The sequence below is a fragment of the Astyanax mexicanus genome, chromosome 24 (assembly GCF_023375975.1).
Source record: "Astyanax mexicanus isolate ESR-SI-001 chromosome 24, AstMex3_surface, whole genome shotgun sequence".
Classification (NCBI taxonomy): domain Eukaryota; kingdom Metazoa; phylum Chordata; class Actinopteri; order Characiformes; family Acestrorhamphidae; genus Astyanax; species Astyanax mexicanus.
Genome location: NC_064431.1, coordinates 34,118,410 through 34,144,396, shown reverse-complemented (window position 1 = coordinate 34,144,396; position 25,987 = coordinate 34,118,410). Strand labels below are relative to the sequence as shown.

Here is a 25,987-nt window from a genome sequence, read left to right as displayed (position 1 = left end):
GCTCTTCAAAGAGCACTTACTCTCCTAACACCTCTAACTAACTACCTTCTACTACCAGATCAGGAGAATCTCTCGCTATCTTTAATAAACTCCTGAAGACAGAGCTCTTCAAAGAGCACTTACTCTCCTAACACCTCTAACTAACTACCTTCTACTACCAGATCAGGAGAATCTCTCGCTATCTTTAATAAACTCCTGAAGACAGAGCTCTTCAAAGAGCACTTACTCTCCTAACACCTCTAACTAACTACCTTCTACTACCAGATCAGGAGAATCTCTCACTATCTTTAATAAACTCCTGAAGACAGAGCTCTTCAAAGAGCACTAACTCTCCTAACACCTCTAACTAACTACCTTCTACTACCAGATCAGGAGAATCTCTCACTATCTTTAATAAACTCCTGAAGACAGAGCTCTTCAAAGAGCACTTACTCTCCTAACACCTCTAACTAACTACCTTCTACTACCAGATCAGGAGAATCTCTCACTATCTTTAATAAACTCCTGAAGACAGAGCTCTTCAAAGAGCACTTACTCTCCTAACACCTCTAACTAACTACCTTCTACTACCAGATCAGGAGAATCTCTCGCTATCTTTAATAAACTCCTGAAGACAGAGCTCTTCAAAGAGCACTTACTCTCCTAACACCTCTAACTAACTACCTTCTACTACCAGATCAGGAGAATCTCTCACTATCTTTAATAAACTCCTGAAGACAGAGCTCTTCAAAGAACACTTACTCTCCTAACACCTCTAACTAACTACCTTCTACTACCAGATCAGGAGAATCTCTCACTATCTTTAATAAACTCCTGAAGACAGAGCTCTTCAAAGAGCACTTACTCTCCTAACACCTCTAACTAACTACCTTCTACTACCAGATCAGGAGAATCTCTCACTATCTTTAATAAACTCCTGAAGACAGAGCTCTTCAAAGAGCTCTTACTCTCCTAACACCTCTAACTAACTACCTTCTACTACCAGATCAGGAGAATCTCTCGCTATCTTTAATAAACTCCTGAAGACAGAGCTCTTCAAAGAGCACTTACTCTCCTAACACCTCTAACTAACTACCTTCTACTACCAGATCAGGAGAATCTCTCACTATCTTTAATAAACTCCTGAAGACAGAGCTCTTCAAAGAGCACTTACTCTCCTAACACCTCTAACTAACTACCTTCTACTACCAGATCAGGAGAATCTCTCACTATCTTTAATAAACTCCTGAAGACAGAGCTCTTCAAAGAGCACTTACTCTCCTAACACCTCTAACACACTAACTACTTCTAACCTCATTTCCTTCTTCCCCTCCTTCACTCCTCTATCCTATTATTCCCCTTTGACCTCCTTTTATCCCTATCCAAAGATGTTTTACCTTTAAACTTATTTTACATTGTACTTGACTATTGTAAGTCGCTTTGGACAAAAGCGTCTGCCAAATGTAATGTAATGTAATGTAATGTAAAAATTATTTTTTTAATATATTATGGTAATATTTTAATTTATTTTAGTCCTAATTATAAGATTCTCTTTCATTTTTACCTCTACACTGTATTTATGTGATGTGGAGATACAGAGATCCCACGTTCCTTTGAGATACACCTTGTCGTTTATCAGCAGGTAATTAATTAGATGTACTATTGTGTTACAGATATAAAGGATTCACTCACCTTCTTGTCCAGGTTTCTGGCCTCCACCTCCAGAACAATAGCCCTATTATCCTTCACTTCATCAGCTACGATCTGGGAAATAAAAAAATCATTCATTTATAATTATATAAAAAAGGATATATATATATATATAAAACCAATGATCCATAGCCAGTGTAACTCAATAATGGCTACTGAACTGATAGAGGAATCACTGGCAATAATTACAACCGATAACCTTTTCGACCAATGAAATAATGTGATGTGGATTTTCTGCAGCAGAAGATCAGAAATTCAATTTCTTGGAACTACTTTAGGTGGCACTGGGAAAAATGCCACATTTTAAAGTTACGGAAAGCATGAAATATTTCCCTTTTTTATTGACATATTCTTGACGTCTTTTATCTCGACTGGCTGATCGTCAATCGACAATACCAATCGAGGGCGGGGCTAGATTCCACAATGTACTGTTTTTATGGATTATAAGGCGCATTTTAAGCAACTCTAGTAAGGAACAAAAGTGTCACACAATAATCTTATCAGATTTCTCTCCTGAAAAGTTTTATTTGGGTGAGTAAAGCTTCCATTTATTTACAGTAAACTTGCTAGCGAAAATATACCAGACTGCTTCTTTGGTGGACTGATTCACTGCAGGTAACTCAGTAGTTATTGGTTGTAATCATCCGCAAAAAAATTCAATATCAGTGTGAAATGTTCGACACATCTTTACTAAAGAAGAAATCATCCACAAAAACCAACACAGCACACGAAACTCTCAGACAAGAAAACGACAAAACCTCAACGAATGAACACTTACGCTTACTGAAACGAATGTGAACATATATTACACAATGCAATGAAATACATTCACCTTCAGACTGACATCCTCAGATAGGCCTGTCACAATAACTGAGTTTTAAACAATATATATACAAATATATAGTGCATTTAAAGTGCAATTCACTTTTTTCACTGAATGATAATATTCAGATATTGGAACTGAAACATTAGGGCCCTAGTGATCTATAGTTGAGCCGTCAAGGGTCTTTTAGGGCGTCAGTGTCAGTGTGTCTTTGCTCTCATAACGACATGAAAAGTACACCTTGTGCAGCTCAAAATGCAACACAAAAGGCATGTACTAATTCTCTTAATTAATCATGGGTGTGTTAATCACATGTTGAGTGTAACATGAAATAATAAACCAATCAGAGGGTCTCAATCTTGCTCATCATTCTCTTTAAGAGTAGATCAGGTGAGCTCTGACTTTGGTGGATTGCTATTGTAACGGTGCAGCTACCTGGACGTGTTCAACAAACTCTTCTCAGCAGAGGAAACTGAGCTGCTGGTTGACGCTGTGAAGGAGCTCCAGCAGCTCATTTACGGGAACAGCAATGTTATTTTATTTACTATTCTGTTTATTGTTGATGTAAAAGTTGGGTTTGTGCTGCTGTGTGTTCATGTGTGTGTAATAAGTGGGGGTGTACGCTCGGCTCAGCACGGCGCCTGTGTTACCGAGATAGCGATGAACGTCTGACTGTTGGCGTCTGTCTAGGTTGTATTCAGTCAGTGGAGCTCCTGTGTTTTCTGTTACCAAGATAAACAAGATAAAACTCCAGAAATGTACCTGAACACACCTCATTTCCAGAACACCACGCCCATCAGTGTAGATATATTCAGAAGATCTGCTGCTGTTTAAACCAGACAGGAGGAAGGAGTGAAAATAGACTGTCGGCTGGGTGTAAGATAGTGATGAGCATCACAAGTGTAAGCTAGGGCCCATAATGTTCAGTTAATAGTTGTAAAGTTGATGTAATTATTGCGACAGGCTTATCTACAGGCAAATGAGACTCATCATCACTGCTCATATTTGTGAAGTAAATTCAGAAACACAATCAGCTGCTTCTTCAGAGAGGAACGTTAACCGGACTACAGATAAGGATGCCACACTAAAACATGCAAATGCCACAAGAGAATTACCATAGTGTGATTAACTGCACTGCAGGGCCTGCAAAAATCATCATAAAAGCAGCTGAAACTTTTAGTTTAATTGTTAGTTTTTTAAAAATAAGAAATTAATCATAAAAAAAAAAACATTACAGCAATATTTCAGTACGTACCGTTATGGTGCCTTTACCAGCTGGTTTCCCTTTCTTGAGTTCGAGAGGGTTTGTAACCTTCTTAGTGGAGACAATCTGTAACAGAGAACGGCTTAAATTTAAGTTTATTATTTTATTTTTGTTGTTTTTAACATTTTACAGCATTTAGCTGACACTTATAAGCCCAGGGGGACATCTATGTAAAATATTTCACTCTTCTACTCTTTAGTGATAAAACTCCTGCATCCGGACTGAAACTGTAAAAACAAGAGGACCAGTGAGTTTTTAGGCTTTTTTCTCGGTCACATGACATCATCGCAGAGTTCAGTAGCTCCTCCATTTCCACTCGTTGTGTTTTTTTAATGTGGATCTCTGTGGAAACTGTGGCGCGCCCAAAGTGTACAGTAATTACGGTGCGCGGCAGTGGACAAATATCTATTTTATTAAAGGCAAGGAGACGAAACTCAGAGATGTGCGTCCGGACGGGACTAAAATTACCGGAGGAGCACGGAGTTCAGAGAAAAACAGTAGATAATTCAGCCTGTAATTTTCTCAGAGGACGTCTGAGAAATAAAACACATACATGATCGTTCTGGATGGGAATAAAATCACAGAGGATAAAAAACACCATAAGAGAGAAAATTACCCAGAACCCCCTGAGAAACTAATCCCATCCAGCAGGTGGTGTTATCCACTAAGCCACACCAACCACGGACCCAAAATGAAAAAGTCTGAAAGTCTTGAAAGTCTAAACCATACAAGGCAGATATAAAAGCCGTATTTGACCGTTGATACCTGGCCAAGAGTGCACTCAAATCCTCCCAGGTAGTCATCATCCTTCAGGTCTACAGACTTGTTGTCGATGTCGTAGACGCCCAGCTTCAGCTTCTGCACCTTCTCAAAATGATAATCGACGCACAGCCTCTTAGAGAACTCAGGATCCTGACAGTTCTTCACTCTCTCTGTACGATCCACCTGCAAAAAACACAAACCGAGCTTCTATAATTATTCATAATCTTCAGGACTAATTCAGAACAAATATGTTCTTAAATTTAAGAACTTCATTGGCAGTCGCGAAATATGACATACCACATAATCAATACATGATATTAACAAGCAAGCAAGCAATCAGTTCAAGCCGAGCTCACAGCCCTGCTAATCAATTTTACTGATAACCTGCAACAACAACCTGACTGAAACTGGAGAAAATGGAGATCAAACTACACATGAAACACATGTTGTCAAGTCTGACACGGTTATGTTGTCTAATATTCTGCTGACTCGTGATGTCCATGTTATTTTATATCACATGCAATTTTATTATTTTATAGTTCTCTCACCTCCGTCCACTGGTCGTTACCCGTACTCTGCAGGAGAACACACAGCGGGTCGGATTTGGAGCCCACATCTTTATCCAGGAGGTTTTTGCAGGAAATGGTGAGCTCAACCTTCACTACACACTGAGTCGCCATCTGAAAAAAAGAACACAAAAGAAGAGTCTCAAAATTACGATTTAATTGCTCAAAATAACGACTTAGCGTCTCGAAATAATAAAGCGTTTTGAAATAACAACTCTCAAAAATAACAGCAAACTTTGTATCTCAAAGTATTAAAGTATCAAAATAAGAACTTGGTATCTCAAAATAATGACCTAGCGTCTCAAAAAAACAGACTTGGTATCTCAAAATAACACCTTACTGTCTTAAAATGATGGCTTAGCATCTCTGATAAATTTCTTAGTGTCTGAAAATAATGACTTGGCATCTCAAAATAACAAAAAACTTGGTATCTCAACATATAAAATTAGCATTTTAAAATATTGATTTGGTATCTCAAAATAACAACCTAGCCATTCAAAATAACTACTAAGTACCTCAAAAAAATGACAGACTTGATATCTCAAAACAACAACAACTTAGTGTTTAAAAAAAACACTTAGCAATTCAAAATAATGACTAAGCATCTCAAAATGACAACAAACTTGGTATGTCAGAATAATAATTTTAAAAAGATTTAGTATTACAGACTAAATGTTTTTTAAGTACTGATGGTATGTTCCATGTTTGTTTACTGTCGATACGATATAAAAGTGTATCACGATATGATAAAATATCGATATATTGTGCAGCTCTATGAAGCTCCAGTCAGTCTGTAGCCGCCCAACCCACACTAACGTTAACTTACTGCCTACCACACCCTTAACTCAACTCCTACCACACATTACAGCGCGCTAACGCTTCGATAAACAGACAAACTATAAAAGCATGGGTTATTAAAGCGTATTAAAGCTTAATAAAGCGTAATAAAGTTTATTAAATCTTTAAGCAGCTATCTTCACCTTTAGCCCATTTAAACCCTGCAGCAGCTTCTCCCCCAGATCCAGCTCTAACTGCACTAAACACAGCGGAAGAAGCTTAAAAACCCGTAAATAATCCCGTATTCTTCATATTCTACACCATATTCATCTACACGCATCTATTAACACTCAAACTAAACCGATTCAATACAATAAAACAGCGAATTAACACAAATAAACCGGTTTAAACCCGACCTGATCGGCTAGCACACCTCAGCCTCCGGAACAGCAGCAGAAACAGCTCTGAGCCCCAATTCCGGCACAACACCCCCGAGGGGGGCGTGGCCACTGACGTCGCGAAATGCTATTGGTCAATGGGTGACAGCACGAAGCTGCTATTGGACAAGCGAGCTGTCAATCAGCGAACGGCAGCGCTCCCCACACTATATACACATCGCCAGCCATTCACACACACACAAATACATATAAATCCACAGAAATACAGAAATAATCCATAATTTCACACTAATATCTGTGTTTTATACCTGATAACTCTATTAAAACGATATTAAACACAGCAGCAGCGGGACAGAGTGCTGAGAGACACTGTAATCAGTAAATAAACTGAATAAAGCTCAGTACAGCAGCAGTAACAGCAGTATTATTAGTAATAATAGTCTGTAAAAATTAAACTCAGATTAAACACAGATTAAACACAGATGAGCTGCAGTTTCACATCAGGAACACTGTAATCAGGACTGTTAACCGTTTTATGATAAAGCAAGTCTATTATTCAGCTGGAAATATCAAACTTACAAACATATGGAAGCCCATTGCCTCCACCTACACTAAAGATAAACCCCCAGAACATACTCTTTACTCATGATAAGGTAAATTGCTATTTCATTTTATTCAAATACTGAGTCAGAAAAAGCGTCTTTATTTTAAGATACTAAGTGGTTATTTAAAGTATCTCAAAGTAACGACTCAGCATCTCAAAGTATTAAAATAGTGTCTCAACATAAAAGACTGGAGGTCTCAAATTAACAAGACAGTATCTTTTACATTACATTACATTACATTACATTACATTACATTACATTTGGCAGACGCTTTTGTCCAAAGCGACTTACAATAGTCAAGTACAATGTAAATTAAGTTTAAAGGAAAAACATCTTTGGATAGGGATAAAAGGAGGACAAAGGGGAATAATAGGATAGAGGAGTGAAGGAGAGGAAGAAGGAAATGAGGTTAGAAGTAGTTAGTGTGTTAGAGGTGTTAGGAGAGTAAGTGCTCTTTGAAGAGCTCTGTCTTCAGGAGTTTATTAAAGATAGTGAGAGATTCTCCTGATCTGGTAGTAGAAGGTAGTTAGTTAGAGGTGTTAGGAGAGTAAGAGCTCTTTGAAGAGCTCTGTCTTCAGGAGTTTATTAAAGATAGTGAGAGATTCTCCTGATCTGGTAGTGGAAGGTAGTTAGTTAGAGGTGTTAGGAGAGTAAGTGCTCTTTGAAGAGCTCTGTCTTCAGGAGTCTCTTAAAGATAGTGAGAGATTCTCCTGATCTGGGAGTGGAAGGTAGTTTGTTCCACCATTGGGGAACTCTGTATGAGAACAGTCTGGATTGCTTTGTGTGAATGTTTGGTAAAGCGAGGCGACGTTCATTGGAGGAGCGCAGCGGCCGGGAGGTAGCGTAAGCCTTCAGGAGTGAGTGCAGGTAGGAAGGAGCCTGTTCTGTATCACCTTGTAGGCGATTGTAAGAGTATTGAATTTGATGCGAGCATCAACCGGTAGCCAGTGGAGCTCAATGAGCAGCGGGGTGACATGTGCCCGTTTTGGCTGGTTGAAGACCAGACGTGCTGCTGCATTCTGGATCATCTGGAGTGGTTTTACTACACAGGCCGGGAGGTCAGTTAGCAGGGCATTGCAGTAGTCGAGGCGTGAGATGACGACCGCTTGCACCAGGAGTTGGGTGGCCTGTTGCGTCAACAGGGCCGCCGCTCTGCATACGCAGACAACGCAGCCAGCGTTAGGCCTCAACCATTTTGCAGTTGCAGAGAGCCAAATTGACTGAGAATGAAATGTGTTGAAATTATGACATTATTAAATTTAAAACCCAATGTGAATTATTTATGATGCGCTCATCTTTTTTGTCTTTAAACATTGCATGGGGCACCTACTCTACTACTTAAAAGCGGCACGTTATTATTTTTGTGCATAATATAATGCCCCCACCCCTATTGCCTGAAATGGCACGGCTCGGTTTGCTCTGTTGGTTGTTGCCAGATGTGACATTTTCCAGTCAAATAAATAATCAAAAAATTCATGGAGGCGCTAAATCTTGCGCATGTTTAACCATTTTTAAAGTGTATGTGGCCATGACCAGTTATGCTTAGGGCCTCCAAAACCTTAGCAGCGGCCCTGTGCGTCAAGAACGGTCTAATTTTTCGGATGTTATAGAGCGCAAAGCGGCAGGACCGAGCAACTGAGGCCACATGGTGCGTGAAGGAGAGTTGGTCATCAACCAGAACACCCAGGTTCCTAGCAACCTTTGTCGGTGAGAGAGAGAGAGTCGATGCTTATAGAGAAGTTGTGTTGAAAAGATGGTTTTGCTGGTATAACCAGAAGTTCAGTCTTTGAGAGATTTAATTGAAGGTGATGCTCCTTCATCCATGAGGATATGTCATAGAGACAGATACACTTGGAGATACACTATCTCCAAGTATCAACTTAATCTCAAAATAATGACAGCACATTATTTGGGGATACTTTACTCATGATTAGGTAAACTGCTATTTCATTATTTAGATACTAAGCCAGCAAAAAGCGTCTTTAAATAACCACCTAGTATCTCAAAGTAAAGCATGTTTTACTTAGTTTGGCAAAGTAAGGACTTGGTGTCTCAAAATAGCAACTCAGTATCTCAAAATATTAAAATAGTGTCTTGAAATAAATGACGATGTCTCAAAATAACGAGACACAAATTTGTGTCACAACTCTTTACTCTTGATTAGATAAATTGCTATTTCATTATACTGAGATACTAAGTCAGCAAAAAGCGTCTTCAAATAACCACCTAGTATCTCAAAGTATTTCAAAGTATTTAAAAAAATAAATGACTTGGTGTCTCAGAATAACAACAGATTTAGTGTCTCAAAATAACAATTTAGTATTTGAAAATAAAGACTTGATGTCTCAAAATAATGAGACAGTATCTCCAAGTAACAACTTAGTATCTCAAAGTAAAGTATTTTAAAGTAACAACTTGGTGTCTCAAAGTAACAACAGACTTCTCAAAGTCTTAAAATAGCAACTCAGTATCACAAAAAAAATAAGATAGTCTCAGATCTCAGAATAACGGTGGATTTAGTATCTCCAAATAACAACTTACTATCTCAAAAATAATGACCTCAATATAACAACTTGTTATCTCAAAATAGCAATGGCAAAGATTTTGCATCTCAGAATATTGACATGGTTTCTCAGAATAACGTATAAATAATGAGACAAGAAACAACTTTGTATCTCCAAATAACAGTTTAGTATTTCATAATAATGACTTTGTATCTTAAAACGAAGACTTCCTCACTAAATAATGAAATTTTATCTCATTATAATGATACAGTATCTCAAAATAAATACTTAGTATCTTTAAATAATGAAATAGCAACTTATGTAACAATAAGATTATTATTTTTTTTTTTTATGTAGGGGGATATATACTTCCATAAAAACATGTATCTGAATCTGAATCAGATTTGGGACGCAGGCTGCAGCAATGAAATATAATATAAGAATCTAACAACAAGTCTAATAATCATATCAGAACTATACTGGTATCAGCAGATATTTGTAATATTCCTTTAAGTAATTTATCAGAGGCCGTATTATAATGATGAGTAGTTTTAAACTGTTAAACCGATATTTAATTGTGTATTTATACCCTGATAGTAAAGAACACTAAATACTACTTTTTTTTTTGGTTGCATTACGTCATTTACTGTTAATGATGGAAAAATAAGCATTAAAATAACCTTTATTTAGCATTGGTTTCCCTGAAATCTCACAGAATATATTTAAAGATTTCTTTATTTAGGTATTTTTTGGTCTGAAATCAAGGCTGATCAAGTTTTTAGCCTGAGAAAAACACACTTCACCATCACAGCACAGCTCTACAACATAATTCAGCCCATTCACAACAACAAAGGCAGTTAACATACCCCCGGAGCAGTGGGCTGAAACCTCGGCACCCGGGAGGTAAAGCAGCAAAGCAGCAAAAAGAAGCTTTAAAATCACCTCAGATATGAAGCTCAGCAACTGTCCAATAAAGAAGCTCAATACTCTAACCTTTAGGCCTCGACCACGCCCAGTTATCAAGCTTTATAAAGTACCGCCAGGACTTAATTTAAGATTAATCCCTAAACCCTGGAAGCTAGCACTAAACATTAAACATTACTGTGGTAAGATTGCTTATGTGACCTAAAAATTAATAGTTACTTTTATTTGTAATGTAAAAAGAGACTTTTCCTACATAATAAATATAGAGAATAGTGAAGTGATCTATCAGATTATGAAGGAACACATAAGGAATCATGTAGTAACTTAAAAACAGTGTTAAACAAACCAGGTTTCTGAGGCTGATAACTCGGATGAACTTCTTGAAATTCTTGCTTAGCCTTTCCTGGATCAGCACTGATGAGTGCCAGTTCCATCATCGCCATAACATTTTTGAATGTCTATGCAGTGACTGCACTTGAGGATACTTTTAAAGTTCTTAAAATTCTTCTTTTCAATTGACTGATTTTTTTCTTAGTCATTTTTAACTTTTCTTTATTTAGTTGAGTAGTTGTTTCTTCTCATAATCTGGATTCGAACATTACTCAAATATTCACTATTCACTGTATACCTGTAACTCTACCTCTACACTACTTTACTTTAACTGATGCTCTCAAACACTTTATTAAGAGACAAGAAATTCAAGTAATTAACTCTTGATGAGTTCAGCACAGCTGTTAACTGAAAGCCTGAATTCCAGGTGATTCTACCTCATAAAACTGACTGAGAAAATCCAGCAGAGATGTTCAAAACTGATCTAATCTAAACAAGAGGAGATACTTTATAAAATAATGTAAAATATAAAACATATTCTGATTTGTTTAACACGTTTTTGTTTACTAAATAATTTCATATATTTGGATGACTTAATATATAAAATATACAAATATAAAAAACACTGAATTTAAGGTACTGTAGTTCAGTTATTACAGTCATCTACAGACATCATAGGCCACTTGATCTGCAAAATCATACACAATCTATTAACCAAACAATGAGCATCCCAGCACCCACCACGTCTTCAAACAGCACCAAAGCAAGAGTCACAGCATTTCAAATAGAACAAAAAACCTCTGAACCTTTATTTCCAATAGGTGCATAACCAAAGCCTACGAGAGCCTACTGTCCAACTGTGCAAAACTAGAGCATTTTCAAACAATAATCTGGCCACAACTCCAGCAGCTAGTAATCACTTCCCCATAATAACCAGCTTCCCCTATAATAAACAGCATTACAAAACAACCCATTCACTTCAGTAAAATTCACATTACTGAACCAAATCATGGCCATTTCTGTGTGAACACTTCAAATGAGTAGCAGCAATTGGGAAAAAACGAGCAACAAAACCATAAGGTCTGGGTTAAAGTAATTTATTTAAGTATTTATATGGCAGTTAGAGCAGTGCAACCTTGGAAAAACATATTTGGGCAAACAAAAACTAGGCTATAAATGCAAAAAACAACAACAACAACAACAACAACAACAGACCACAGACAATTATTAGCACTGGTGGGTCTAATACTGATTCTGAAAGGGAGGAACGAATGCCTGGTTTGAGGCGTTTTGTGGTAAATAAATATGTTTAGAACCCATTTGAGTAGTTTAATAGTTTATCAGACAGGTGGGTTTTTTTGGCCTAATATTGAATTACACAGTATTTTAAATGGAGAATATAGTTTATTATCAAAAATAGTGTTTTACATTTTTCACAAGAACCTTTGAATTATGAGAATTATGAGATTGGCACATTTCTAATGTTAAAACGTTGAATTAATTTTATTCTACTGCGGTTTCTTCAACAACAATTACAAAAAACAGCACTCTCTGCCTGTATAGTCAAATGAAACAAGCTATTTTAGTTTGCAAGGTTTGTGTTACTCATACTACTCCATCAAAGTGACCAGATAAACAAGCAGGGAAACTCCTAAAATTTCTAAAATTGAATTGAATATGCTGTGCTGGTCTGGATCTAAGTTGTTAACCCTTTGCTTTGCCTGGATAAGTAGCTTTTAACCATATTGAACATCAAATACAAGCTTGGATGAATTGAACAGAATTCTCAGCAGAATTTGGTGTTTATACAGATTTTTTAAGTTAATATTTATTGAAACACCACAGCTGAACTATACTGCTCAACATCAACAGACTAAATATGGGTTTACAATTGTTTTAATAACTTTTTTTATCAATCAAAATGTGATATAACTGCTTTATCCAGCTACACTAAAAAAAATAATAATAATTTGTAGGACCAGCTTGCAAAAATCTACTTCAATTTCTAACAACTGAATTAAGTAATAATTAAACATCTGGCTGTATTCACTGAAGGTAAATGTAAGGCAGTTTAAATTTAAACTTGAACTTATTACAAACTAATGGAGTGAATTAAGTTAACTCTACTTAATTTACGCATGTTGAAATTTCTCAAACAACACTCCTTACATCCGGACCTTAAATCCAGAATCCAGTCCAGGATTTTGTAATTGTTTTGGTGGGTGTGGCACTAACTGGCCAATCAAATACAGTAACTTTTCCTTTAATTTCCAGCAAGTACAAAATCCAGGACTGGAATCTGGATTAAATGTGCTAATTTTAAAAATCTGACGAGAATTGGGAAAACAGTTTACTGATACTCGACTTAAAGCCAATTTATACTTTTGTGTCGAGCCTATGCCCTAGCCTAGGCGTATCTTACTCCGCAGATCTGTGATTGGTTAACCTGGCCTTTGCGTTCCCGCCCACACATTTCCGCCTCTGTGGTTTAAACTGCAGAGCAACGCAGTTTAATTATAAACTCACTTATAAACTCACTCTGCTGCGTAGTGCACTCTTGCTGTAATTCGGCTTTAAATCTGTTGTTTAACAGGTGTTGATGGTATAGTTGTGCATTAATGATCACTGTCTGCAGCAGAGAAATGGTAACTTGCTCTTAAGGCCTTAAACACCGAGGCCAGGCAGCTGTATTACCCTATATACTGAAGAAGAACAAGAGAAAAAGGCTTAACTCAAATTCCACCATAACTAATCATTCCACCTTAAGTCAAAATATGCCGAAAAGTAAAAAGAGTGTATTTTTTAGCAATTAATTTTTGTTATCTTAGCAGTAGTAATTTCTGTAGCATTTAAGTTACGATAAGGTAATTGATTCACATAGTATGGCAGTTACATTTTACATTGTTCTCAATCAAAATATTACATAACATTACACAACTACTACTCAAATACCCCTTTTTACAGTGTAGTTAGACAACATCTGACCAAATTAATGTACACAGAACAAAAAGGTATAAGGTTTTTAACATTTTATTTACCACAGAACATAATAGTGGTGATTTCTTAAAAACCCCTATTCATTTCCACTTTTTAAAATCCTGATTAGGCCCAAAATATATATAAATATGGTCAAAACAACATGAGGACACTACCTCACAGTGGTCTATGTAAAGTAAAACCAGCACAGAACCAGCTCATGCAGTTCCTTTAAACAACAAACAATTTAAACAAAAAACAACTTCAGCTCATGAAATCTCAAATTTATTCACTTTATTCTTTCAGTTTAATGTGCAGTTACTCCAAAATTACATCAGCAACTTCAGAATCAGTGTAATGTCTTATAGATTTAAAAACCAAGGCTTCTTTTCTGTCTTTCTCAAGATCTCAAACATCAGCAGCGAGAAGAAACACAAAGCAGACAACTTAACAAGATCTTAAAAGCAAGCCTGAAAAATCTCCAACAGCGCCAACAACCTTACGATGGCGAAAGCATCTGGTCTCGATTACAGGGCCCGACTATAAAAAGCTAAACCTTATAATAAATGTGTTGCTTGGTACCATAGAGAAGATATTCACAACTATAATCTGTGTTTTTAAAAGCTGCTCTCAGCATTAACTTTCTGAAAGTGTCAGAGGCATAAACTGTGCTGAAAAGCAGATTTTTATTTAGGGGGAAATATAAAAAAAACAACCCAAAAAACTTACCTTCAACGCCACCAGGAATCTCGCAGCTCTCAGGTCTCAAAGTGTTCAAAATTCCACACAAACATCGCTAAACACAGCTATTTCCCAAACAAATGAGTGTGCATCTCGCCATCTTGAAGTTTTTAAATGTGTACTCAAAACTCAGGTAATAACAATAATGATAATATTCTGAATATCTTGTTTCAGCAAGCAGTAAGCAAGAGGAACAGAGGGAAATCTGGATTAGTTAAGGAAGCTTTGAGAAAGGAGGCTAGAACCTAGTTTTCCTGAGGTTTAAATGTTGGAATGGAAGTAGTAAACCAACAAAGGCAAAGTGGCACATTTTTAAACAGCTATTAAAAACCAAAATGTAAAAAAGATATGCCACTGCTGACAATATCTTAATATTGACTGTCCACAAAAACCTTCTCTCCATTTTTGGAGATTTAATTTTTTCACATTGATTGATTTAAATCTTTTATTTGTTTTTTACATTGTGTCAGAATTTTCTGATAAATAAACGCACAGTTAAAGTTAAACTCTTTTCTCTCTGGTCCAATCAGTTGATGAGTTTATTTACTTTGAGCATTTCCCCCCCTTTGGTTTGGTTTGTTTTCACACAGGCACAAACCTAATCACAGCAAAATATGCACCAATAAACCAAGCAAGCATGTTGCCTCCTCTGATTGGTCAGAGCTAGACAGTGACAAGTAGCCTATTGACCATTCCAAAAAAACTAAGCTAGTTTTTATTTGTTGTCACACATTAAACTTTAATCCAAGTTCACTGTTTTATCATATCAGCTTCCTAGACCACTAGGCTACTCCTGGATCAATCATTTAACTCCAATATTCTGCTGTGGTAGAAACATAAATCTGCAATGTTGCACAAAATCTCAGGTACGGCATAACAAGAATATACAAATCTTATCTTCAACAAAAATATCAGGATATGGCACTTTTAACACTTTTTCAAACCAATTATGTTTACATTAGAGGACTTAAGGGACTTAAAGTGATATCAGTAGGGATGCACCAAATTTTGGCAACAGGCAAACAACTTCATGAATTATACCAAACAATGCCTGCAATACAGTAATTGAAACTGAACTTTGTCTTTGCCACTCCGCTGTAAAGTTAGCCATTTTTAGGCCAGTCGCGCTAATTGTTATTGATTTACTATACAATATTTGCACATAGCCATTTTTTGCACCTTGTTATCGCCCCTTAGTTTTCTTGGAGAGCCCTTGTTTTATTATTGATAAAAACATTTATATTCTACTGTATGAATATTGATAAAGAAAAACAACAAAAAAGGGTTAAATTAATCACTATCCACTTTTACCCAGCTTAGCATTTCATAGCAGGGGTGTTCTGTCCAGTTCTAATAATCAATATGTGCATTCAGGTTTGTTTTTATGCTTTACTCATATAAATCAAAATAAAATAAAAATCTTTGAGGATCTCCATTACACTTAGTATGAGCCCACAGGCCCTATACACAAACATTTATTGCAGAAAGATAAAAGCTGTTACAGGGCTAGCTGAGCTAACTTAGCATTAGCATCTGTTTGATTAGCTGTTTTTCTCTGTGTAAACATGATTGGAGTTGCACTTCTGAGGTAATTTATGACTATCATTGAACTGCTTAGGTAAATTTTCAATTAAAATAGCATTACTGGCCAAAATTGTACCGTTGAGGTAATTGATCAACTGAAATTGTAGACAAAACAGTAGTACTGAGGTAACTTATAAACCTAAATTGATCTGCTCAGGAAAATATATAATCAGAACAAAATTGCTGACCAGAATTACACTGCTGATGTAATTTATAAACTAAAATTGCACTGCTCAGATACATTTATAAGAATTGCATTACAGATCAAAATTTCAATGCTGAGGCTATTTATAACTTAAAATTGCACTGCTCAGGTAACTTTATGATTAAAATAGCATTACTGACCATAATTATACTGCTGAGGTCATTTATAAACTAAAATTTATAATTTCTCAGCTAGAATTGCAAAGCTCATATAAATTTACAATTAAAATAGCATTACTGACTAACATTTTTACTGCCGGGGTAATTTATAATCTAAAATTGCACTGATGAGGTAAATGTATGATTTGAATATAATTACTGACCAAAATTGCACTACAGAGTAGGCATTAGCTAAATATAAACCAGCACTGCTATTAAAAACATTTATTTTGGTGCATCCCTAGAAATCACTATAAGAAAAACAATCTAAAAACTTCTCATTTTTCTCGGCAGGAAAAAAAACCCTCAAAAGAATTTTTTGCAAGTAATATGAATTGGAACAGCCTATGTTGTGAAATGTAGTGCCTTGGCCAAACAAACAAAGAATCACATCTTAATAGAGTAAAGAGTTTATCCCAAACAAATAACCAAATTTCAACCACCAACTCCAGGACTGCTTCAGGGTCTGGCTGAATCCAATGACCCCCAGTATTTAGTTATCTAGAATTACCTCATGAAATCAATCAAATAAATTGGCACTGGTGTCTGGCTGAAACAAACAAAAAAATAATGCTAGAAAATGCCTGGCAAAAAAACAGGTCATAAGTGCTTAATAATTCGTTAACCATGTGAAACATGAAAGTCAGCAGAGGAAAAACCAACTTTATTCATTTATGGACTGAAGGAGAGACATGAAGACAGGATAAAATACAATACCTTCCAGATTCATCATTTCAGGAATGTCATTTTATTGACAAAATAGCTGGGCTGGAAAAATATGTACAACAGCAAATAAACTAAACACCAACATAATGTGAAATGCTTAGGGCTGAGACCTTAAAAAACAAGAAAGAGAAGCAATAATGCTACTGTATAGATATACACATCATAGCAAACACAGCAAAGCACAGTGTAGGACGAGCACAAGCAAGAGAAGAATGAAAAGCTTTTTCATACACAAAACATTAATTACACAGCCACATTTACTGATAATCCTGCTGATCCGTTCTGAGAGGGAGCCTGATACATGTGTTTAACATCTCGTCTTTCTCACAGGTAAGCTTCATCCCATACACTCTGCTGGCAGAGGAACATGTACTGACAAAACACGGGCATGCATTTAAATCAAATAGAGTAAAACTGAGCATTGAGGGAAACTCTTGATTTATAATTTGGGAGCAAACACACCATGCGTGGCAGCACTGGGTGTAAACCCCAATCTGAGAAAGCAGAGAACAGACAAAGCATATAAAAAGAAGTGCAAAATCTTCAGAAATAATAATAATAAAAAAAAAAGTTGACTTGGGTACAGAATATCAACCGATTACAGCTTATGTATCAGCTGAAAGGGACCACCAGTACATATAAATGCTCTAGCATAGCCTCAGTGTCAGCTTACACTTGCGCACTCAAACACAGCAAATCTGATCTGAGCAAAAGCATTCTTAGGTTTCTTTATACCTGCAACACTTCAGCTTTTACAACTATACAGTTTTGAGAAACCTTGAAGCTTTTGTATTGTCCTAACCATGTCATAAAACCACCATAGCGTGCGTTGAATTAATGTACGTAGATTTTCAATAATCAATCCACTTTACAGAGTAAATCTAGCATGTTGTATCAAAGCAAAAAACAAAAACAAACAAAAAGGGGGATCCACCGTTATGTAGTTCATAGTTCCGCAAATAAAAACAGTCAAAACTGTCAAGACGCCACCAAATGTTTTTACAGATAAATCTTTCATCCCATTGTGATCTTTACTTTTCTTGACCCGATTGGCCTATCGTTCAGGTCCATAACCGCAGCCATCGCTTCCTCATGTGAATCAAAAGCAACCATCGCTTCCCCGGTAGGCAGTCCTTTCTCGCTAAACTGCAAGCACACAGAGCCAGGCAACACCTTGTATCCATAAAAGAAATCTAATATTTCATCAACCGTGACTGTAAAAGGCATGTTCTGGATTTTGACAATGGTTGGCCGGGGGTCACCTGGACCAGCGCCACTTGCCGAGCCTCTGTGACTTTCAGGGGATTGTCCAAAAGCAGGTTGGGAACCTCCTGAACGCCCCTGGCTGCCGCCACGATTCTGACTCAAACCCTTTCTTGACGAACCATTGTCAAAAGGAGACATGCCTCTTAAGTTCTCCGGCGCTCCGGGAAAGCCGGGAGGTGCACCACTTGCTCCTCCTGGCCGGAATACAGGAGGCTCTAAAACAGGCCCTGGTAAATGTCCTCCAACCATGGGTGGAGGAACTGGAAGAGACACATCACCCAAAGCTGTACCCAATGGCGGCAAAGGTGGTGGACCAGCAAGTCCATTACCCGGGGCAGCAAAAGGGTTGACAAATGGAGGTCCATTACCAAGATTCCCTACAGCGTTTCTCAGAAAATTAAACTCATCTCCAGTCATTCCAGGAAAAGCATGTGGTGCCTGGACTTGAATCTGAGCTTGTGCTTGCACCTGGGCCTGGGCTTGAGCCTGAGCTTGCGCTTGAGCCTGAGCTTGTGCTTGAGCTTGTGCGTGGGCAAGGGAATTAGCTTGAGCTTTCTGACCTCTTTTGGTCTGTGGGGGCGGGTTTCTCTCAACTTCCTTCATTTGCTCGAATGTGACTAAGTGGACAAAAGCATCCCTGCCGTTTAACTTCTGCCTGTGTAACCGCTCAGCCTTGAGAGCGTCCTCGTCAGTTTTAAACTGCACCACAGCCTGGCCGAGGCCATTGCCGTTGCCATCTACTAGCACTTTGAGACTGTCCTCAAACATCTGAATACCATCTAGAAACAAACGCACGTCTTTCTTCGAGACGTTGTAGGGAATATTCGTTATGTGGGCGCATGTTCTGGAGCCCTTACCTCCCTCGGACAAGCTGCCTTTCTGATCGCTCTGCGATCCCTGCAATCTTTTACGGATTCCGTCTATCTTTTCAAACATGTTTTTCTTTGTGATGGGGTGCACCTGAATGAATCGACTACCCATATACTGCATGTGGCACCCAAGGGCAACTTTGTAGTCCATTTCATTTCTGAACTCAACAAAACCTTCGCCTGTCGCCCTGCCGTTGGGGCCGTATGCAATGTAAATACTGTCCTCAACAATGTCCAGGTTTTTGAAAAACTCAAATATCTGTTTGTTTTCTGCTTCATATGGAAGCCCCTTTAAATACACACAGAATTCCTGTTTGTGAGGGGAGCGGGACCTAGCACGCTCTCGACCAGAGGGGGAACTCAAATTGGGACCGCCACGATGATGACGGTTGTGTTCAGGTTCATTACCCATTTTTCCATGCCCTACGTTCGGTCCGTGACCCTCTCTCCACTGCCTCTCTGAAGAAGGAGCTATCTCTACGTACCTTTGGCCTATCATTGCATTGTTTCGTTTGAGAGCTTCAAAGGAATCGTGAGGTGAGAAGAACCTAACCAAAGCCCTGCCGCTGCTTCTACCCATATTGTCCCGGAGTATCCTAATAGAGTCGACTGCAAGCCCGTGGAAAAGATCTCTAATTTCAATTTCGGACGCATTGAAAGGAAGGCCTTGGAGCTGAATGAACAACTCGTCTGGGCTTCCCACAGCCGATTTCAAATGTGCTTGGAGACTGAGTGGATTTAGGGGGTTCAATGGGTTAAGAAATATTGGATTTGGGTTTCCTAAGAGCGGTGGTCCTGAATGCCCAAGACCACCAGTCATAGGGCCAACTGGTGGAGGTACACCAGGATTAAAAGGAGGAATACCAGATATGTGCTGCATGTGAGCCATTGGCGGTACTGGAGGCACTGAGCTGAGAGGATTAACAGTTGGTACTGGGGGTAATGCGGACACTGGTGGTGGAACTGGCATTGGCGGCATGGGTGGTAATGTTGGCATAGAGGGCAAGGGGGGTATGGGAGGAGGTACAGAACTCAAGGAGGACATGGCAGTTGTCATAGTGGAGCCTACACTAAGACTCGGGCTGCTGAAGTTGTTAAAGTTTGCAGGCATGTTGCCCATGGTTGTCGAGGCAAAAGTAGGGACAGCTTTATTGTTTACAGGCTCGTTAGAGGAGACAGCTGTGGTGGCTGTGGTTGATGTGGTGTTACTAAAACCTTGTGCAGTGGTTGGCAAGCTACCCCTTCCACTTCCCCCTGTAGAACTAGGTGGCCCTGATCTGTTGCCATTTCCTGCAGCAACTTCTACGCTACCGCTTTCAAAGCGCCTGCGGCTCAACTCGATCATGTTCTGCATCTCGGTTTTGCTACTCAGCAACAGCGACACTTTGGATCCTTTGATTGCCCCCCCTGTGCGCATCATTCCGAGTCTTGCATCTTCGTCAGTAGCGAACACGATAAAAGCTTCGCCGTGTTCGCCCCCTACAATATGCACACCACCATCTGGGATGGTCAGTCCGGAGAAGAAATGGCGAATGTCCATGGTGCCCGCCACAATGGGTAGACCCTGCAAACGGATGACCACAGCCATGCTGAGGTGCTATAAGACACACCTGTAGATAAAAGAAGGCAAGGACGGTCAGGCTAGGGCAAGAGAAGGGTTAAAAGGATAAAGCAACACACAGAGAGAGAGAGAGAAGCATGACTAAAACCACAACAGAGCAATCGAATGAGAAGAATGAAAGTGAATATACACAAAGCATCAAAGTGAGCAATCACATAAGGACAACAACAGACCAAATGCACTTGTCTCTTGATGAGCAATGCCATTGACAAACATGATGTTCAGTGTCACTGAGCTACATCAATGTATAAAATGCTTCTGAAGCTAAAACAGAGCTCCGTCCAATTAAAGCATCCAAAACCAGTATGGCGTGAAATGTGTTTAACAACAATTCCCAAACATTTAGCCATTTTTGCAAAACAGCCTTTAAATTTTGAAACTCACCTTAAAGCCACAACGTATAGATATAGATTCACATAAAGCACATTTTACATATGAAGCAAAACTAGGGATGCACCGATGTGGGAATTCTGGGCCAATGACAATATCAGATATCATTTAATAAAAATACATTAAAATTAGCTTAAATCAGTGGTTCTCAAACTGTATACATGTACCATTGGTGGAACATGAAGCACACCAAGGTGGTACACCACCAAATAAATATTTTTAATGCATTAAAAACAAAAGTTTTCCCAGGAAAATGCATGCGAGTACCAAGGAATGTCCAAATCACTGGAACTTAAGAATTTGCCTGGTTTCATTGGAGATCACCACATGTTGTCAGAGTTAGATTGAAAACGTAATAACGTTATATATTTCAATAGCACCAATTTATTGTATTTCATGTCAACATCAGGATATCCAACAGCGTTATTATTATTATCGGTAATCCCTAGTTTGCTTGCATATGTTCCTGTGGATGATTTGTAGGGTGGTACTTTTTGGTTTGATTGTGAATGGTACATGATCAAATCAATGGTTTTAAAACTAGAATGGTCAATGTCGGCCAATTGTAGTTATGCGGCCAGCATAGCTTGGTTCTTTTCTGGCATACAATAAATACATCAGCAAGTGTCAGTTTGAAATATATGCCAAAAAAGGGCAATTATCCGCCAATACCAATATAATTCCAATACCTTGTGCATCCCTATACAAAAGCATCACGGAGGTATTCATTTCGGTCTAGCAAGGTAATGCACTGCAAATAATCACATTTATTTCCTATGGAGTGCACTGGAAAGCAGTTATAAAGTTGATCATTAAAAAACAAATGTGTCAAAATATTGGTTTGCACTGTTCAAGAAGTGACTTCCACACCCAAATCCAAGACAAGCCAAACCAATGCAAATTTATCATAGTTTACTTTACAATTCCCTGGAACTTCAGCACTGCAAGACATTGAGCACTGAACTGAAGCATTTTATAAGGTTTTCAAATCATTGTAGATCGTCAAACATGTTACAGTGTGATTGAAATGATCACGCTTTGCACTTCTGAGTTTGAATTATGAGCAAAATCCTCAATTGCAGCTTTAAACAGATCTTTGAACAGCTTCAAAAAAGTGTTTACCCAATAAACCATTAGCTGAGGTGCATGAAAACAGACAGTGAGATCTCCTGAAAGAGTAATTCATTCTAAACTAAAAGCTACGCAAATGCTTACCTGTACAATTAGCGGCGCTTCGTTACTAGTTGTGGACGTAACCCAAGCCAATCTTGACGGCAAGCATTTAAAATCAATTCTCGACTGCAATAAAAGAATAAATGGAAGCAAAAACATCAATGCAAACAGCAAGAAAACCAGGAACGCCCAGTATGCATCTTGTAGTACACCATTCAAAACCAGCATTTTCCAGCATTTAGTACAAAGAGGTCTAATTCAGCACATGTTTGGCTAGCTGCAAAAGCCACAGCCAATTTTGAAACTGGTAAAAAGCATGCATTTTATGTAATTCATATTAAACCCAGCATAAACATTCAGATTTGAGATAACAAAAAACAAATAAACACAAAATCAAAGCACATCCACATTATTCAGTCATGAAAACGCAAATAAGAAACAGGATAAAGCATTTTGAGAAACACAAATCAATCAATAAGATTTAATAATAATGTGTGTATTTATCAAGGTCTTGATATCTTTAGTGTGTACCCCTAAATAAAACAGTGCAAGAGGACATAATTGTTATAACTGGAACATCCTTGGTTATATCTGTACAACAGATACATTCAGGACCATCTCCCCTCACCAAACTTCTTACGATTCTTATTTCTTAAACACAAACCAAAAAACAGATCATCACACTGTTGCCAAACAAGTCTGTATTACAATTCTACTGTTAAATAAGCAAATTCAGTCCTAAATTAGAAATGGCGCAGAAATAAATAGAGGACAAATGACCATAAGCCAGCTCACTGTCTACACCAAAACATACGCACACTGCGATTGTGGATTGTGTATAAGCACCAATTCAACCACTATTTTGATGCCGCAGTGATTTCAAGCCAACCAATAGCGTGGTGTAAACAGATTTAAAATCAAAACCTGATCGTCTGTCTTCAAACGATTAGTGCTATGGATACGATACACAAGATAATTCAACGAAAGACTACAGAAGGCCATTTTAGCTTAATGTGACAAAAGCGACACAAACCCAAACTCTATTTTTACCAGTAAAGAGTCTAATTACAGATCTGTAATGTGGTTTCTACTAGTAGAAGAATGTAACTGGAGTTTTTACTAGTATAAATGTAATTATAGCTAGCTTAGATATAAGTGTGAAATCCCGTGTAGCTAAATCAATGATAACATTTGACTATATGTGGCCCTGATAATACAACTGATATTATTAGCGTTAATGGCTTGTAGGTGGTTCTACTAGTATAAACTGCTTTAAATAGACCTGTAATCCGAGATTTTACCAGTAAAAACCTGTCAATGGTGTCATTCTAGGCTAGAAGCAGACAACAGCATTTAAAACAATCACCCACCAGCAATAAAGATAAAGTAAAATGCATTTTTCAGAACCAACCAACCAGAAACAAAATGAATCAGACCGAATTAAAACCAACAAGCTGGCCACAGAAACACAATTAAACCGAATTTGACACTCTGAGAGAAGGAGAGTACATATTGCTCTTAAGTGGAAAACAAACCAGTTGGCTACAGAAATACACTTACACCGAATTAAAACCAACCAACAAACAGGATGCATAAATACATTTAAACCGAATTAAAACCAACCAACGGGCTATAGAAATACAACTAAACCGAATTTAAACCAACCTACAGGCTACAGACATACAACTAAACCGAATTAAACTATCCAGCTGCCACAGAAATAAAATTAAACCGAATTAGACCCTCTGAGAGGAGAGTGCAGTGATATTAGGTGGAATAACTTTCTGAATCTTTCAGTACAAAACAAGAACCAGTGAAAAGAAGGAAATTTAAGAATCTGAAAGGAACAAAAATACAAATATTCATCCCAAAAGCAGCGGAGCGACACAGAAAGGCTTCCAAAGAACGAAAATCTGACCAAATAGAGCTGAATAAATGGAAATAGTTCTGAATAAAGCTAAATAAAACTACACAATGCTGAATAACAGCGTAATAAAGCTTAAAACAACTGAATAAAAGCTAAATAATGCTAATTGCAGCTAAATTAAAGCTGTATAAAACCTGAGGTAACTCAGACTGCAGATGATTAGCGTTAGCTAGCTAAGCTAGGCTAAGCTAAGCTAACTAATACCAACAAAGAGACAAAATGGCGCAGAGCAGCAGCAGCAGGTCAGCTAAATAAAGCCCTAAAACACAGATCCAGCTCTCAGTAAATCACTAAAACACCGATAAATCAGATCATATAAACCCCCCGGACTGAACCACAGAACCGGGTCAGCGCTGGAGCCCCTGAGCCCGCTGTAAGCGGGGTGATGTGTGTGAGAGTAGCGTCGGACTAGTGCCCGGAGCTCCGCTGGGTAAATGGCGGCGGAGCGGCTGTAGTACAGTGTGAGTATTAGAGAGTATATATTAGAGTTCTGCAGTTCTGCGGGTCTTACCGAGTTTATCTGCTTTTAGCGCAGCTCTACTGATTCTGCTCTGTTTACCCGCTCGATTTATCAGCAGGAGCCGGGCTCTGGATCTTCTGTACCGCGGGGTTCTGCTCCCCTCAGCTGCAGGATCATCTCTGAGTAAAACCGCACAGCAACCCCCCCACCATACCCTATACACACTTTACACACACACTACACACAGCGACCCGCAGAACTACGCCCTCTAGCGGGGCCAGTAAATATACCTCTATCAGACAGACAGACAGACAGATAAACAGATAGATAGATACTACTCAATTAAGTAAAGTTAAGAAATAATTTAAGAAAAAATAATGGTCAGTCAATCCAAAAAGAAGAATTATTTTTTTTTGAAAGTATCCTCAAGTGCAGTCGCAAAAAAGACATCAAAAATGTTTTGATGATGAAACTGGCACTCATCAGGAAACCACCCCCAGGACAGGACGCACAGTAGTTCCCTTGCTCTTATTTAAAATCAACTCTCGACTGCAATAAAAGAATAAATGGAAGCAAAATCCTCAATTGTAGCTTTAAACAGATCTTTGAACAGCTTCAAAAAAGTGTTTACCCAATAAACCATTAGCTGAGGTGCATGAAAACAGACAGTGAGATCTCCTGAAAGAGTAATTCCTTCTAAACTAAGAGCTACGCAAATGCTTACCTGTACAATTAGCGGCGCTTCGTTACTAGTTGTGGACGTAACCCAAGCCAATCTTGATGGCAAGCATTTAAAATCAATTCTCGACTGCAATAAAAGAATAAATGGAAGCAAAAACATCAATGCAAACAGCAAGAAAACCAGGAACGCCCAGTATGCATCTTGTAGTACACCATTCAAAACCAGCATTTTCCAGCATTTAGTACTAATTGGTCTGTTGCATCAGAGAAAATGCCAAGATGTGCAAAGAGATGTCTTCTTTGAACAATCTAAATTCTGGTTTGTTTAATAATTTTTAGTTGAGACGGAAGTGTAGTTGTTTTTCCACAACAGCAGAAAGACAGACATGTCTCTCCAAACCATCACTGATTGGTGGAAACTTCACACTAGACCTGGAGCAGTTTGGACTGTGTGTCTCTCCACTCTTCCTCCAGACTCTGATCCCTTGATTTACTTTAAATGAAATGTAAAATTTACTGATGATCAGTGAGGGTTTGGAGAGACATGTCTGTCATCTGCTGGTGTTGA

General features: G+C 38.1%; 2 protein-coding genes across 7 annotated transcripts in view; both read right to left on the bottom strand.

The window, feature by feature from the left end:
* The window catches only part of cpne1 (copine I), a 38,559-nt gene extending 13,020 nt beyond the window's left edge, over nt 1-25,539 (bottom strand). For 2 of the 5 annotated variants that reach the window (XM_022682446.2, XM_049471818.1), the window contains exons 1-5: nt 25,463-25,539; nt 5,087-5,218; nt 4,542-4,721; nt 3,768-3,842; nt 1,672-1,743 (exon numbers count right to left, since the gene is read on the bottom strand). In XM_022682446.2, coding sequence (XP_022538167.2) covers nt 1,672-1,743; nt 3,768-3,842; nt 4,542-4,721; nt 5,087-5,218 — 459 coding nt within the window. In that variant the 5' untranslated portion in view covers nt 25,463-25,539. Of the gene's footprint in view, nt 1-1,671; nt 1,744-3,767; nt 3,843-4,541; nt 4,722-5,086; nt 5,219-6,297; nt 6,389-22,393; nt 22,472-24,789; nt 24,929-25,462 lie in introns of those variants that run through there. The other 3 variants (XM_022682447.2, XM_022682448.2, XM_022682449.2) reach the window with 3 other exon arrangements.
* rbm12 (RNA binding motif protein 12) lies at nt 16,950-25,519 on the bottom strand. Of its 2 annotated transcripts, none has more exons than XM_022682445.2 (2): nt 25,463-25,519; nt 16,950-20,777 (listed from the first exon to the last, which is right to left on the bottom strand). In XM_022682445.2, exon 2 carries the CDS (start codon nt 20,753-20,755, stop codon nt 18,047-18,049), a length of 2,709 nt encoding a protein of 902 aa, XP_022538166.2. In that variant the 5' UTR covers nt 20,756-20,777; nt 25,463-25,519; the 3' UTR covers nt 16,950-18,046. The 2 variants fall into 2 exon arrangements, with proteins under 2 accessions (XP_022538166.2, XP_022538165.2); XM_022682444.2 differs by lacking the exon at nt 25,463-25,519 and adding an exon at nt 22,394-22,477.
* Nucleotides 25,540-25,987: the final 448 nt, after the last annotated feature.